General features: G+C 36.6%; 2 protein-coding genes across 2 annotated transcripts; both read right to left on the minus strand.

Annotated features, from left to right (window-relative positions):
- Nucleotides 1-332: 332 nt before the first annotated feature.
- Nucleotides 333-12,845, minus strand: LOC143465713 (condensin-2 complex subunit D3-L-like). Its single transcript, XM_076964163.1, has 33 exons — nucleotides 12,481-12,845; nucleotides 11,410-11,537; nucleotides 11,153-11,312; nucleotides 10,594-10,718; nucleotides 10,212-10,367; nucleotides 9,994-10,049; nucleotides 9,695-9,779; nucleotides 9,321-9,521; nucleotides 8,221-8,346; nucleotides 7,978-8,106; nucleotides 7,750-7,907; nucleotides 7,070-7,191; nucleotides 6,637-6,845; nucleotides 6,405-6,503; nucleotides 6,167-6,264; nucleotides 5,941-6,044; nucleotides 5,695-5,813; nucleotides 5,391-5,460; nucleotides 5,197-5,312; nucleotides 4,863-5,082; nucleotides 4,137-4,287; nucleotides 3,920-4,012; nucleotides 3,584-3,671; nucleotides 3,237-3,460; nucleotides 2,999-3,126; nucleotides 2,760-2,842; nucleotides 2,570-2,698; nucleotides 2,323-2,433; nucleotides 2,108-2,249; nucleotides 1,861-1,960; nucleotides 1,495-1,658; nucleotides 1,100-1,202; nucleotides 333-600 (listed from the first exon to the last, which is right to left on the minus strand). Exons 1-33 carry the CDS (start codon nucleotides 12,521-12,523, stop codon nucleotides 519-521), a joined length of 4,122 nt encoding a protein of 1,373 aa, XP_076820278.1. The 5' UTR covers nucleotides 12,524-12,845; the 3' UTR covers nucleotides 333-518.
- Nucleotides 12,846-14,450: 1,605 nt separating this feature from the next.
- On the minus strand, nucleotides 14,451-17,103 carry LOC143446934 (LYR motif-containing protein 5B-like). Its single transcript, XM_076946805.1, has 2 exons — nucleotides 16,702-17,103; nucleotides 14,451-15,064 (listed from the first exon to the last, which is right to left on the minus strand). Exons 1-2 carry the CDS (start codon nucleotides 16,738-16,740, stop codon nucleotides 14,807-14,809), a joined length of 297 nt encoding a protein of 98 aa, XP_076802920.1. The 5' UTR covers nucleotides 16,741-17,103; the 3' UTR covers nucleotides 14,451-14,806.
- Nucleotides 17,104-17,208: the final 105 nt, after the last annotated feature.

Here is a 17,208-nt window from a genome sequence, read left to right on the forward strand (position 1 = left end):
GACCATTTATAGGTATTTCTAGGTCTAATCCGGCTTTGGGTAACATCAGTAGGTAGCTGTACCATGAGTTTTTTGCTCCGAGAAAGACGAACAACGCATGCCCATATGGTAAAATTTGTCAAATTGTTTTCGATCCTGATTTTGACACCCACTACGTGGCACTTACACGTATGACTAACGCATAGACATAGTAGGCCTATAATAAGTGAACAAGCTTTAAACTGGTGGTAACTTGCATTAACCCTGTAGATTTGGAAACAACTCCGGTTTGGTAAGAAATTACCAAGAGTTTAAACTTTGAATTACCAAGAATTTAGACTTTACCATTTAGATTTCGCAAAAAATTTTTTTGTATTTCCTTCGACAGAAAAGTTCGTTAAGTAAAAACAAATGAAGTAAAAATACAAGCGATACAATGATTTTATTTTCTCATCAAGACAGTCCAGTTTCATCGAGATTCTGTGGGAGAGAAGAATTGCGACGAGGACAACAAGTGAATGTGAGATCACCGATTATGATCACGTCTTCTTCCGCAACCGACCCGATCGTCTTGTGGCCGGCGAAGGTGACGTAATATTCCACGTTCTTGGCGGAGGAGTTCTGAAACGCAAAACCCTCAAAATTACAAAAAGTTTGAACATTTGAGAAAAAATCCAAAGAAGTATATCTATAAACACAGTTAAGCACACAAACGACATATCTACGTCACAATTCCGTGGATCCCGAATCGCGAAATTCATGGGTATAAAAGGTTAAGCCTCCAAAGTGACGGGGGACATATTAAAACAGTGGTTCTTCAACTGGGGGGTGCGAGAGATGACAAATGTGCATTATCTTCTACATTCTTCATTAAAGATGTGCATTATCTTCCACAAAGCCTCGAGTTAAACGTTTGGTTTCCCAAAAACAACTACATCCGTCACATTAATGAAAGTTAATTGAAAATAAATTGTTGTTTTGTTTAATGCTTTTTTATTTTGCAATGAGGTGGGGCGCGGATCCTTTAGGTACCGTCAAGGGGGGGGGGGGGGGGGGGCGTGTGCCAAAAAGTTTAAGAACCCCTGTATTAAAACATCTTCGAAGCATTCAGAAAACTCACGACTCCGGATGTTGGATGAGAACGAGATGTGGATCGGCCTGGCTCGGTGCCACAATGGCGCTGATGTCGTCAGCAAACGTGACATTGGCAAGGTGACTCTGATCTGGGGGACAAGCGTTAAGAATTACATTACGCACGACCCTAGGTGCAATACTTTCAATAAAAAAAGCTTTTAAATATTCGATAAGGTATAAGGATAAATGCATAACTCGATAAGGTCACTCTGCTTTAAGTAGACTCTAGGGGGAGACACAGAGTGTTTCCACGGTTGATTAAACGGTTTTGAAAAAAACTAATACTTCTGCCTGACTTGGAAGTAATCGCAAATCATTCCAAACAACAAACTTTTTCTCCCTTTCTAACTACGAAAAGCAGGAGTTAAAATGAAACCCAACCTGGGGTAGAAGCAACCCGGTCAGCGGCCAGATTCTGCCTAGGGGTCTTGGGGGTAGGTGCCGCTTCAGCAAGAGTTGAGAGCTCCTCCACGATCAGTGGTCTCCTCAGCACTTGGTTCTTCCTGGCAGAGTTGATGATCGCTTGAACGTTCATGGGAAGGTTTCTGTGAAAGTTAACACTTTGTTCGTAAAATGAATTATTTCCAATGCAACAAAAGCTGGCTTCCTCTAGCAATTCTATTTAGGCCATTTTCTGCAAATCTGCGCTTCGCAACATCGCCTGAAGCCTCCTTAGAATGTGTTTAACTGTTTATGTTCGTTTGAAATTTATTTAAATTCCTGCATTTATTTCAAGAAGAGCCTGACCTTCTGTTGATTGTGGCAGGTGTAGCGCCAGCTGCTGGAGTTTTTTGAGGCAGTGGACGAGCACCAGCTGGAGTGCCAGGTGCTGACATTGGCGCAGCAACTAATCAATACAGTGGACATATGAAGTTGCCAAACAGAGTACAAGTACAAAAAAACCAAAGAAACACAAATCAAATACCATATGTAAGTATATGCCATAGGTATAAAGTAATAAACTTAAGCGAATATGAGCACAAATTTTACTCACGAGATTGTCGCCTTCGCACCGCTTCTTTTGCTTCTTCCTCCTCTCGATCGAATCTTTTCAAATCAAACTCTATCTCGCTGGCAAGCTGCTTGTCCTCCGAAAGAATCTGCTGGACTTCCGTTCTGTATTCTTGCATCACTTCCTGTTGGTTTCAATAGAAGGATGTGACGTTTGTGGAGATGGGTTAACGTTTATAAATCCCAAGTTGTGATCACCTTGAGATAGAGCATAACGTTTTTCAACAGCGGACTTTTCTTCTCAGCAAGCATGTTCTTCAAAGCGATAATAATGGGAACGATATTCTCGACAAGGTTCTTCTTCACAACCTGGAAAAAAACATCGATTTTTCATGTAAAAAATGATTTTTGGTTTTGATGTTTCACAAAAACACAAAACGTATAAATGCATTAGAAGTCAACGTATCAGTTAATCGTAACAAAGTAACGCGCAACACAAGGACACCTGAGAGATGAGCTTCTGCTTCGCTGCTTGCTTCATTGCGTTGACCTGTTCCACTTGAGTGCTTGGAAGAATCTCTTCTTCTATGTCCGCTTCCACTTCTCTTGCTCTCAAGCACTTTAACCGAATCTCCTGGATCATAAAGAGTGTAACAACCACGCTCACACTGAGCTAAATCAAGACAGAAACTAACCTTGCAGCAGAGGACAGAGAGAGTGTCTGTTAGGAGCTGCTGACTATTTTTATTTAGGGGAATTACCCCTTCCACAAACGCATCTGAAAGCAAAAAGAGTTAATTAACTCTTAGAAAAGACAACTAAGGTTTGTTTGTATACTAATACTTATGTTACTAAGAAATACTTATGTTATACTTATACTATATAATAATAATAATAAATGTTAATAATAAATACTTATGTTTACTAATGTTACCTAACACATCGTTGCAAAGCTTCCCGGTGAGATTAATACGATGTTCGTCCGCCATGTTTATCAAAAGAAACTGGTACAGGTTCATTCTTTTATCAAAATTCTGAGATACATCGAAGAGCTTTTTCTCCCTGTAATAAACAGGTAGGTCCGGTCAAAACTGAACGAAAAATCAACAAATGTACGACAAATGCACATATTCACTCAAAACCAAAAATTACAGTAATTTTAGGCCTCGAACCTGTCACTTTTTGCAAACTTATGGAGATTGTGATGCTCGTAGGCATTGTAGTAGAACAAGCACGCAACGAAATTCCTGTAGAAAAGGTCACCAGCCACCGAGGGTCCTCGCAACAATTGCTCAAGGAGGAAATATCTCGCAAGTGACTGGACCTCCAAATCTTCGTCGCAGGCAGCGTGGAGGTATTTGAAAAGCAACGTACCTTTCCATTTTACATACTCCTTCTGCAAATATCACACGATGGCCAGGATAATTAGTCAAATAACATAAAACTGAAATTTTTCGATAACGATCTGACATTGGTATATGCCGGGGGCAGTCTTTGGTTCTTAAGTGTGTTCACTAACCTGGAGCAAGCTGCTGATGAGGATGACGGCATGCTTTCTGATCATCTGACTTTTATCACCAAGACAAGTTGCCATCGCAGAAAAGTGCCTTAAAAATTTGAATTTAGCTTTTAAGAGAAAACTCTTGGCTAACTATTAAAATAAAAGCAAAGCCTTGGCTTTTCAGACTTTAAAAAACTGCTCATCTATAAAACATGTGAAGAAAACATACAATGGTAGCATAGCATTCGAAAACAAGCTCCATTATCTCTATTATGGTTGCAATTACCATTAAAACTTTTATCGACTAAAGGACCCAGAAGATCAAGTATACAGACAATATTACAAAACACTTACTGGTCAACTAACTGTGTTTGAAGAACGCAGAGATCAGTGAGGACAACCAGGACATTGTTACGAACTTCTTCGTATTCGCACATCTCCAACTCCCTTTTCGTTATCAAATTTATAAGAATATGAACAAGTTCATTTTAAAACAAACGCATTGTCGCCATAGATTGAACATGAGATAAATGATCAAAGATTATTAAGGGTTCGTGTACATTGTAAATACCTTGCCATTGCTGGAATGCATTTCTTAGCCAGATTGTCATTGCGAAAACAGATTCTACCAAGATTGAATATAGTATGCGCTCGAATGGCCGGTGATATTTTAGTCGAATGAAACTGAGACCAAGGCTGGGAGAGAGGTTGGCTGCCAGTTTCTGAATTTGGAGTAATAAGATCACAAAGGATCAAAGTTTCTTCCGAGGAAACAATTAAAATCATTAACTGTTTGTGAATAAATACGACTGATAGCAAAACAACTAGATGAAGAACCTTACAAGCCTATAAATTCCGGGAAAAATTAACCTTTATATTCCAAGAACAAATGCCGGTATTGAAACACGTAAACTGTGGATTACACACATGATAGAAACGGATCAAACCTTTGCCTAACTCAGATGGTATTTGCCTCTTTGGGTGCCAACCAACACCGGAATAGTAAAAACCAAGTCATAAAAATCTAACCACACAATTGTGGCAATTCTTACAATTTATTCAACACAAATTGCAAATCCTACGCAAAGTCTCAAAATGATTTAGAAAGAACCAAATTATAGAAAAATATTAATTATTATCGTCTGTTGCATAGTGGGAGTATTCTGTTCTGAATATTTACTTGCACACTCACCAATTAACCCCAAAACTTGCAGTCAGTAGTACTTCAGATTTTAAACTAAATACCTTAGCTCCACCATGATATCAAGTTTTGATTAATTAACTTAACTTGTCCTACCTTCTGGTCTTTGACCTTCTGTTGTCAGCAAAGCTTGGATAGAAAGCAAAAGACGCTTTGGAACTTTTTCATTTGATCTCTGAGATGCTTCCCCGACCATGTAGAGGTGATTTATCACTAACGAGTCATTAAAATTATGTTGTGGTGATGTCATTATGATGTCAGAGAAAAAATTGTCGCTGTCGTTCAAGAGCTGTGCATGCCATTCATCACTAACGGCCTTGTGTAAAATAATGAAATGAAGAAATAAGACTACAATGAAGGAATTATAATAAAAGTGCTCGGTTAATTTTTTCAAAACTCTGTAAAAAAGTTGTAAAAAATGTTCACAGACCTTCGCACTCATTCTGTCATTTTGTTGACTGTGTATGATTTTTTGTATTGCTTCAAATGTGGGACCGATGAGTTGAATTTCACATTGATGAGTCTCAACTTGCTTTTTCAACTTTGCTGTGAAGTAAATAAACAAGTAAATAATTTCAAATGGTTTCATGTAATTTCTGCAAAATGATTGTTTTCTAATCTTACAAAGTAGAATTTGTTTCTCTTCTTCAGACAAATATTTTGCACTTTGTCCCATGGTGTTAATCATGTCAATCTGTAAAAGGAGACAGTATGTGATTAAAGAGACTGCCATAAACATTTCCAGGATTTTAATGAGAGATGTAAAAGGCAATATAAAGAGCAGCATAAGAATTTTGACAGTCTGTAAACAAAGGGAGCACAAAAATGCTAACTTCTTCCAAAGTGAATTACTTTATTACATGGAAAAATTATTGCACACATACTTTTGTTAATTCCACACAAAAATTGGAACAAATAGCGGACAAACCTTCATGCACAACGATACGTTCATTTCACTCTCAACCTGCCAATGATAAAAGACACAGTTTGCTATCTTCCTGTCTCCGGTGAAGAGTGTGAAAATTTTTAAAAGCATCCACGCTGATTCTGACAACAAATAACTTTTACAAAAGCTCAGAAATGAAAACTTTAGGCTTAAAAACTTAACACTGAATAGTTGTCCAAGATGTTAAGGTGACTACTGATATTTGAACTACATTACAGCAAACCAAACCTTTTCTATCCTTATCTTTCAAGTAAGTGGAGATTTCTTTCAAAACATTCGGTCCTAATTTTTGTTGATTTTGCCATTCCTTTGCAACCTTTTGAAGATAACCTCTGAAAAAGCAGAATCCAATGAGCACCGAGTGGTGTTGAAAGTGTTACAGATATTTTTGTTGAACTTCTCTTGAATATCGAGCATTTCCATTATATAACTTATACCAATTGCGAATTTTAACCTAAATGGATCTCCCTCTTCGGTGACGAGGAAGTTCAGTATATCCCAGCCATTATATGCTTCGTTGCCGATATTTTGTAGAAGTTTGTTTTCAATCAACTGCACAATACAACACACGTAATAGCAATGAGAGTCAGGCATAAAACTTGACTCAAAGCAGGAGTATTTTTCAATGAAAGGGCGCAAGCGTTCACGTGATATTACAACGCTAAGGTATATGTTATGCACAGTAGGCCTACTTGTTGTGCCTTTTCTTGCATTGAAGTTTCAGCGTCCATAATTGAAGGAAACAAAGACTTCACCCAAGTTTTCTGCAACTTGCCGTTGTCTGGATAGATCTGCATGACAATTTTTAAAAATATTTTACAAAGGTCAGTAGACAACAGATTTAACAACTTTTTAACAATAAACTTGTGCTCCAGATAAAAAGATGAAAATTTGAAACTGAAAAGATAGAAAACTGCCACTCACAGTTAGAACCTTTGTGATACTTTGAATTGCAAGTTTTCGAACACTTAGGAGTGGATCACGACACCGTTCACTCAAAATGTCAAGGGAGCCTTTCGTGGCAAGAATATATCCGTTGCAAAGAGCAACTTCTAAAGCAAGAACGGCACTCTTTCTAACAACAAATTTTAATTCAGTCACGCGTGGAGATATGATGGACAACAATGAACTCCCTGAAAAAATACAATAAAAAAGTCATTGCTCGCAATAAAATGCAAAGTAAATTAAGCTTTTTAGGCGGAAGAAAGAAATATATCTATAATATAATATATACCTGATCACATATACCAGGAGTTGTTACTAACTGACAATCATTGGCTGCAGGTAACTTGGAAAACTAAACTAGAAATGAAGTAAATAAAAGACTATTTCCAGGCGCCTAGATTTTAATACTGACCTGCACTAGGAAATTCGCACAACGATGGCACAGGCAGCGAGTTTAGCACAGCTGGTGTCACTGCGGGATAACTCTTCTCTATGTTGCCTTCTGATGGTGTTGCGTCAGGTAAATGTAAGGGCCTGATGAAAAAAATTGCGATACCATGTAAGCATTTGAGATCAACCAATATGGTGTTTTCCGAGCCGATACCGATAAGGTTTTTTTAGTAGTTAAACAAGCCGACAACCAATATTAACTTGTAGTATAATGAAAATATTGATATTAAAATTGTGAACAATACAAATTCTAACACTTAACTTTTTTTTATACCTATCAAACACCTTGTGTTTTAAAAGCATGTGGTGCAAGCAAAATTTTACACCAACAACACATAACAGCAAAGGAACATAATTTGGAAGTTAAACAGCTGTACATGCATACAATTTTCACTGCTAATTGGCTGTCTATTCCTGTCTTGGCTCTTGTATAAGTGGGTCAATGCTCGAGATGAGGAAGCACTATTTCTGGAGCGAGCCAAATTACCCGGTTTTAAAGCGATCTAATACCGGCCGCCAGATTAAAAAAGAGCCAATACTGGTAGATTTTCTGCAGAAGTTAAGTTACATTCAAAGTACTGGTGTAGAATTCCAGTAAGCTTTAAAGTTACAAAAACTATTTCAAAGTGATTCAAGACTTACACATTCTCTTTATTGGGAGATTGACTCATCGGCTGGTTTTGTAAGACATCTGAGAAAACAACAGCAAAGACGGTACCTTTATCCATAACATCTGCGAGAACCTGCAGAGCTTTAGCCCGCACTGTTGGAGCAACATCGGTGATCGCGGTCAAAACACTCTGACACGATAAAAGAAACTGTAAAAATTTTGCCTATGATTGGTTGTCATATTACATAGCAAAGGCTAACCTGAAGTAAGATTTTGTGTTTAAGGTGACATGCTTGTTCTTCGTTTAGGCTAATATTTTCTGGGCAAGGCCGTTCGGAGCAGACTAAAAGTCGACCCATCACAGAAAGAGCCCCGACACGATATGAAATCTTTAGAAATCATAAAACAAAAGTTAGAGTGCAATTTGGTGAAAATGTAAGTTTTCACCAGAAGTAGATAGAAGCCGAATTTCTACAAAGTGCACAGAAACAAATTCTATTTACCTTTTGATGGCAGGCAAACCGAACCAGCCAGCCAATGAAATCAGCATACCACAGCAGCGGCATGTTGTATACAAACTTGAACACCAAACTAGAGACATGATTCTTTGCTTCAATGCGTTCTGGGCACTAACAAAATCACTCTTTGTAAATAAACAAATGTCACTAAACATGCTCTGCTTATAAAAACTGAGTTTTGCAGAGAACATGTTACTACTAGTTAGAAAAACAAACAAAACTAATGGCAGACCATGTTAAAAAAGATTCAATAAAAGTTCATTAAAACAATACAAGCAAACCTACATGCAAATTTACATAATTTAAAATCACATACAGTAGAACAGTGGTTTCCAGTTTGTTTAAATCACAGACCATTATAACAAGTTCTAGACTTTCCAGGACCAACAATAATGTTTCTTTTAAAAGAAATTTTATCTCTTTGTAAATATATATGTTTTAAGATCATTACGATGGCTTCCAGCTGCATTTTGACAGAAAAAGAATTCAAAGAACAACATCCAAGTCGTTGTGGACAAATCCAAGCTTAATAATCATTCAAGAAAATACCAGCGAAACTCTCACATGTGTAGATAAAACAAAGGTTATTTTTAGTAATCCTGTTCTCTTTTCTCCCCGACTTTTGAGCTTCTTTTTATGCTCATAAGCTGTTTGGTGTCGGGAGTGATAGAGGGTTCGTTACGTACCCTCTGATTATATATATTTTTTAAATATTTGATTTGTATATTTAAAACTTATCGACAACCTTGCACTAATTTACAATATAAATTATCCAAACATGCTTTTGACTTAAATTCCAATTCATTTTGTTATTAAAGAAAAATGTAAATTTTAGCAAAAGGTTTTGGCGGTCAAAATTTAACAACGGTTTTGGCGGTAAAACAACAACGTGATCAAAATTTAAATGCGTGTGATAACAATAGCCTACACCACACATTACTCCAACCTAACTAGGAATTCCAGTCTAAATAGCATTTATCTTCATTGAATAGCCAGGAATTCCAGTCATAATACTGGGCCATGATACTAGTCTTTAACCAGGGTTCTACTGAGTAATAATATTTGAACGACTGACAAAAGTTCACCTGAGCAATAACATTTTGCATGAGGGCACGAGCAGAATGAGCAACTTTATCACCATGTTCTCGGTAAACTGCACTAACCAGATCCATCACAGCTTCAGATTGCTGAAACACCCTTCGTGGCAGGTTTTTACCACTAGACGCCACAACTGCATGACGCATCGTTATTGTCGTCATGAGCAGACGAAAAACTAACAGGGAGAGCTGCAAAATTAAGGATGATGTTGATATGTGGGGAGGAAATTTAATTCAACAATTTTAGCCAAATTCGCCCAATAAAATCTGAAAGGAAATCGACTGGGAGCTAGACGAAACTATAACTGATTAATTATTTTGTTCCCATATTCAACAAATATATAACAAACTTAATTACCCACCTTGTCTATGTCTCCATGCTTGGGACTAATTATGGATTTCAGACCTCTAAGGGCGAGTTGAATTGGAAGAAAAATATCAGAAGAGCTGCACGTTAAAATAAAAATGTTACACTTTTAAGAAAAATTCAAAGTTGAGCAATTCTTAATACCAATGAGCCATACCTTTATATAACGCCTACGCCCTACAATTACAAATCAGAAAAAAAACTGAAATTTAGGTGCTTTGAAATTGTTATAATATCCATTTAAGATTTTCAGCACGTTTAGTTTTTAATTTTTTTACATTGAAGCACCTTTACCTTTCCGAAATGCTTGAGGCCTGAACATTGGTGGATTTGATAATGTGTACAAAGACCTGAAAAAAATGAAAACATTCTTATTAATATACAAAATTTCAATTAACATACATCGGTACGCACAACACGTCAAGTTTTCATTTCACCAAATAGAAAAATAGAACTTATCCGTAAATAATGCTCTCTATAGCAACACTAAAATCAGTTGCTCCATGTTTTACCTCAATGGATTGTTTCAAAGAAAGAAACCGATTCTTAAGCGAAACCACAAGGAGCATTTCACAGAAATCTTTTAAAACTGAGGTGAGTAATTCAAAAAGTGAAACAGCCTGTTGGGTGGTCAAAACAGTCTCTTTCTCTTGCATATCGTCTGGTCTCTGTCTCAGTTCCATTGAAATAAAACAAACAAATTTAAAAACGACAGTACAGGTTAGGATACGTTTATAATTTTACTTCATACCTGTCTCAGCAAACCTAAGTTGAACTCACTGCCCCAATATAAATTACCAGATATCTATGCAACTAAACCTAGAACCATATGCATAAATATTACATTACGATGGGCAGGAGAACAGAATAGAAAACAAACATCTCCAAAAATACCCGATCGGAGGTTTTCTTCTTTGACTTGCTCTTCGCTACACAAGTGTCAACTTCTGTCGCCATCTTCATGGAACTCAGCATCTTTTCGTAGATGATTGGATGATACAACTGACCACCTCCACTTCCTAATGATCATGATAGAAAGAACAATTCATGAAATCACATGATGTATTCATATTTACCATGTAATGTGAATCATTCGCTAGTTCCATATTTCACCAAAATTACACAAAAACAACTTGTTGTTAATAGGCCTAACGGTACATGTTAGGGAACAAGATCTGCGGATAAACTGGGATTCGAACCTTGGTTTGCACCGGATTTTCTTATTATTGGGTTACGACATGGTAACATACATGGTAAGACATACCCTATATTGCTTAAAAATGAAATGCTGCATAATGAAAAATGCCACCGCAAAAGAGCAATCGGTTGCCTTGGCGAAAGTATGCATTTTCACAGTGCTTTTCTACATTGAAACGACCCAGAAACTATTGTGACCTAGCATGTTGTTAAATCAAGTGTTTCACATCACAAGTATAAGCCATGCATTTCATACCAGGCTGTTGAAGAAGCACGATGTAAAGTTGAGTAGCAAGCATGGCTCGTCTCTTCTCAGCGTAATTCGCTGCAGCAGTTAAGCCGTTGAGAATGTAAAAAACCCAAACTTGAACATGACTGCAAGTAATTTTATCGCCTTTCAATAACTCCCATACATTCTGTGTTTGAAAAGAAAATATTTTTAACACTTGCAAAAACAAATTCAATCTGTAAATATTTTAACAGCATGACTGGGTCACCAATAACCTAACAAACCTTTTTTCTGCCAACACTCTTGACAGTTTGGATAAATTGTGTTATGCTGGTGTTTGTAGAATCCGTAAAGTTTAAAATGAAATCAGGTTCTTCGGTAAACTCTGATGAGCAGATCGGTTCCACATCCTCTATATATGGGAAGCACAAATGGATAAGACTAAATTAAATAGACAAATAAAGTTAAAAGAACTATTTTAACACCAGAGCCAGAATAAAATATGAAAACATTTCACCACAGACTAGACTGCTTAGTTTGTGTCAAAGGTGTACATGGAAGTTTTTGTTTGTGTATGATAACAGTGCAATGATTCAGAAAACAAACCACAGTTGTAGGGAAATACTAAACGAAATGCGTTTTGAAATTAACGAAATTAGCATTTTTGTAAACGGCAGCCGGTGGAACAGTCTCAAATAAACACTCTCAAAGTCAGAAAGAAAGGTAGATGAGGTATTGTGCATGCAATAAGTCTAGGGTCTACTGGTTGGTATGTGGTCGTTTTCAATGTCTGTGTTTTTGAATGATTATAGCCAAAACACAATTGGCTAGCCTACATCAACATAAAAAAAGTCACGACTTTTGCATATTTTTTCTTTATACACTGGAATAATTTCATATTTTTAATGTAAACATTATTTTTGATACTCTTTTTTGGCATTTTGCATGTCAGTATCTTTTCATAATGTATACTTAAAATTCTCATGTCGCTTTCTATTTGTCTTGACATTGCTATTTTTGAAAGGTGCTGTTTTTGGGTGTGAAATCCCTCGCACAATCAAGATAAAACAATAACTATTAAATGGCAATTAATTTTCATCCCCGTACACGTAGTAAATTTTCTAATCTGGTCCATATTCAGCAGAGGGCTGCTAGGTTAAAGCTCTAAATTATTTGGTGAAATTTTAAAAAGTAAACAGGTAAAACTTTTTGAAGTTGAAGAAAGAAAGAACAGGAGTATGTGAAAAACTGACGTCGAAGTTTTGCTGAATTATGTCAGGGTTTGCTTGGGGCAGCCTATGATTGAATTGATTTTTATTAAAAAACCTAAACGTCTCCCAGAAAAATGACGGTACCTGTGGTTAGATCATTCAAACACAAATCATGTAATGCACGCATTCTTCCAACTTCAAGTTTGTAGATAATATGAAGGCTTTAGGGTACAAAGATCATATCTACTTCTTTGTTGACGGCTCTCACCCAGATGACTGGACAGACTAATCAAGCGTAGGCTAGGTTTAGACTATTTTCAAAATCTGCAACTTGCTAAGCAAGCAAGTCCTTGGCGCGAAATTTTCCTCTTTTTACATTAAATTCAAGGGATACAAAGAACGATAGTGATAATTTAGCTACTTTTATTGGTTATCTTTTTGTATGAATTGCCTTAGGATCATTTTTTTCTGTAATCTTTGAAACCTTCGTAATAAAACTAGACAACCTATAATTTTTAAAATACAGCTAACTTACGATACTGTAATTAACAGCTTGCAAAGGAACTTTAAAAAGGTTATGCAAAAAGTAGTAAAATAAATGGGGAATACCCGAATGCAACACTTAAACCTTAAAAAATTGCTTTCTCTAAACTTCATTGTCATTCTATTCTACACTCTACTCGGTTCCACGACATATGGCCGCGGGAAAGTGGCCGCGAACAAACTCACCGGGGTCAACTGAACGTGACGTAAATTGACCGCAGACAAACTGACTGTGACATAAACTGGCCGGCGATCAAATTAACCGTCGATAAATTGGCCGGCGATCAAATTAACCGACGACAAATTGGCCGTCAAAAGGTCAAAATTCTAATTCACTATCTAGTCACTATCCAGTATGTGTATTGCAGTCAAGGTTGCCACTCGTAGAGTTTTTTGGCCCCTTGTACGGTGACCCATATTCATAGATTTCTTATTGTTACATACATACATTTGTTCCAATACAGCATCTGATTGAGGCTTTTGAAACATTAGAGGAATTTTTGCCTGATGAAATGCTTCCGCTTCTCGACTACTTTGAGCGTACTTACATCGGGCGTCGCTTTCGAACTCAGCTCCGAAGAGACCCGCCATATTCACATGACTTCTGGAACGTCCATGTTCGGGTGTTAAATGGCGAAGCCAGAACCAACAACAAAGTTGAAGGTCACCACAGTCTAATAAACAGGATGTTATCAATGCAACACCCAACCATTTGGAAATTTATAGAAGCTTTAAGGAAATTGCAGAACATAAACAAAAACAAGATTGAGGCGCTCTGTGCCCAAGGGCCTCCTGCCAAAAGGAGAAAATACAAGGATCTGGATGCGCGACTTCAAACCATCGTTGAAGATTTTGCAAACCGTGACATATTAGATTTTCTCAGAGGCATCGCCCACAACCTACAATTTGCGCAATAAACTTCCTTGTTTGTCAAATAACAGCTTGTGTAAATTTTAGTGCCCATATTATGTAGTGTCATATGTGTTTTGCAGTGAACGTCTTTTAATGTTGTTACTCGTATTTCTCGTATTTCCGGAAATATTTCTGTTTATTTCAATAAACGTTTCAATGTGTATTGAAATAAAAAACAATTTTGTTAAAAACAAAGGAAATAGTTACAAACAAATATTTACTTTACATATCATATACTACCGAGTTTAAAATTTTGACCTTTTGACGGCCAATTTGTCGCCGGTTAATTTGATCGCCGGCCAATTTATCGACGGTTAATTTGATCGCCGGCCAGTTTATGTCACAGTCAGTTTGTCTGCGGTCAATTTACGTCACGTTCAGTTGACCCCGGTGAGTTTGTTCGCGGCCACTTTCCCGCGGCCATATGTCGTGCTCCCACTCTACTCTACAGTATCCCTGCGCAGCTGGTAGATCTTCACATCATCCTACGTATACTAAAAACTTCAAGGGTAGACTGGCTTATTTTGATATCAGTACTGTGCACACTTAACACACATACAGGGAACTTGGTTCAGTGAGAAATGATTATTGCACATTCGCATACCCTTGTTTGTGGTTACATTTTGTTTTTGGTTTCAAACAATTCCTCACAAGGCAAAGCAAGTACAGATTACTTTTACTTCATTCGGTGGAAATACTCATGCACAAATATATACTTAAGAATAAATGTTGCAATAAAAACAGTTTATAACCTAAGTCATTCAAATAGAACGTAGGAAACTTTGCAACAGAAACAGGAAGTCAGAATTTTTATTAGCTAAACAGAACTTTTAAGTGTACATATTGCATGTTAAATTATAAACCTAAGACTGGTGTATGTAAGAACAATTGTAACATTCTACCTTCATCAAAGAATTTCCCACTAAATAAATATATATATATACAATAAAACAACTACATATTAAAAGAACCTTGTAAAATTAAAAATATCATTTTGCAAAATTTTCTCATGAAATTATTCCGCGTCAAATTTTCTTATATTTTTTATTATTGTCTCTTCAAATGTTTCTGTGTCATAATATCGCTTTCGGAGAGTTCTATACTTCTTGAGCCGGTATAAAGCCTCCAATTCCTTTACCACATATTCCCCTTGAGCAATCATCTGCTTGATTTTGTCGGGATCGTCAATGTCTTTGTTTTTCACAAACACCGCATGACAACGGTCTCTGAAATATTTGCCTCCTTTCGGATATTCCCTTCCCATAAAAATCAACTGCAATAAACACAAATTTGATTATTCAACCAGCACAAACACAAAATTTATCTAATTTGTACTTAATTACAGTTACATTATGTTTATAACTATGACTGTAACTAAAGTACTTTGCATCAAACTAAACATCATTAATAGTTTAGGTTTGTGCTTAAATCTAAAAGCTCACAAACTTAGCAGTTTAAGATTTGTATATAAAGCACTGCCAAAAAATTTCAAACAATTATAATCCCTTCGACATGTGAAAATACAATATTTGGAGACATGTGAGCATAAATTGCCCGAAAAAAAATCCATGGATTACCAAGCATTTATCATAAAGCATAGTAGGGTTTAGGGATGTGCAGCGAAGAAGATTATTCGGGTTCGTGCAAACCTGAATATCATGAAAGTCGACATGAACAAATCCCAAATCTATTCATATTAGAACCAAAGAACAAAATTTCATCCAAAAGTTGTCAAATCTTGCTTGTAAAATGATGTAATCGTTAAACAAATCGCTTTGTTTCAAAAGATAAGAATGTTTACAAAATGATTGAAAAAGCAAAATCGTTATGAAAATGACCTTCATTGTAACTTGTAATTACTGTTGACTCTATTTTAGCTTTGCTGGGAAATGTTAGATCATCCTTTTTTTACCAAAGTCGGTAAATTTATAAGTAATATTGTATCCAGGATCGCCATTGTTAGTATTCGTGTTCACCCGAATCATCCACAAAGACAATATTCAGCGAATCTATTTGGCTTCGGGTTCGTATCAGCTCACCCCTGGTATTGTTAACCAGGAATTAACATCACCCTGACAACCCATTGGGTAACTTGCACAAAATGAGTCAATCACATAATAATAAAACAAACATTAATGAACAAAGAAATCAGATATCCCCAAATGGCGCCTGCTATAAAGATTTTTCAAAATTCTAATTAGCAAATTTAACTGAACATATTCTAAACTTTTCTTATAAAGTAACCAATTGCAGCCTGCTGTTTTCGAGTAGAACCCTGCCATTGGTGATGTCATGTGTTTTTTGCTTGGCACAGCACCCAGATTGACCCTGCTGTTGGTGTCTTGGTGACGTCAAGATTAAGGATTGAGAGAGGCCGGGTTATAATGAAAGTCAATGAGTGTAATTATTATTGTAGAGCAGCCTGTAGCCGTTAAAACAGTTCTGCCTTATTCCCCAGTTTAGCTGACAAGTGACAATGTGCAGGTTCAGAAGGGTTTTAAAACAGAAAATTGGGACCAATCAAATATCAGCAATTAACTATAAATCGGTTTAATCAATCGGCGACATTAGACTTACATAGCAACTCGTACAGACTAAGCTAAACCTGAAGATAAAGCAAACATTCCCTGGTCTAGTATACAAGGGCACAACCTGATGACATCACAATTTGAGTAGCTGCTGGGGTCTAGTATACAAAGGCATTCTGTGGTTGTGCACTTGTATACTAGACCCACATTCCCATACTACTGTACCAGCATAAAATGTCATCCATTTTATATACCAATCTGCCAATGCAGCAAGCAATGTCTGAATGTGTCACCATTAATCAATTCATCACTTTTACACTCATTAGTTATCTAATATGCGGAATAAGGTAACGTTGCTATTTTATTAAATAAAGACACTTACTGTCTTGTAAAGTTGCTTGACTGACCTCCTTAATTCCATTTTACGCAAAATGATTCGTTTCAACTAACAAAGCAAAACAAAACCTTATGTAAAAATGTCAAACTAAAGGACTTCCGACGGGACCTAGGCTAGTTCTAGTCTACACCTTGCTTTAGTGGGCTTTTGTTATTGTGACTTGGCGTCATTCAAATGTGGCATCCACTAACAGGTAAATAGCTTGTTGAAAAATACTGTAGCCTTCAGTTTACTGAACCCTAGATAGTGACAGGGTACTTTAAGCTTCATTTAAAATATATATTTATGGAAAAAACTTTGCGCTTTTGCACAAACGTGTTTTAGACTTGAAGATACACATAAATTTGAAAATGCAACGTTTGTTGTGTTTCAGTACATGTCGATGAGTTCTAGCGGCTGTCTGTTTATTTCAGCACGAAGTCCCTCAACCCACTAATTAATAAAATGTATCTTTTCGTACTTTTCTTCTAAGCCTTTTGCTAAGTACAAAGT

Source organism: Clavelina lepadiformis, chromosome 1 (genome assembly GCF_947623445.1).
Source record: "Clavelina lepadiformis chromosome 1, kaClaLepa1.1, whole genome shotgun sequence".
Taxonomy (NCBI): domain Eukaryota; kingdom Metazoa; phylum Chordata; class Ascidiacea; order Aplousobranchia; family Clavelinidae; genus Clavelina; species Clavelina lepadiformis.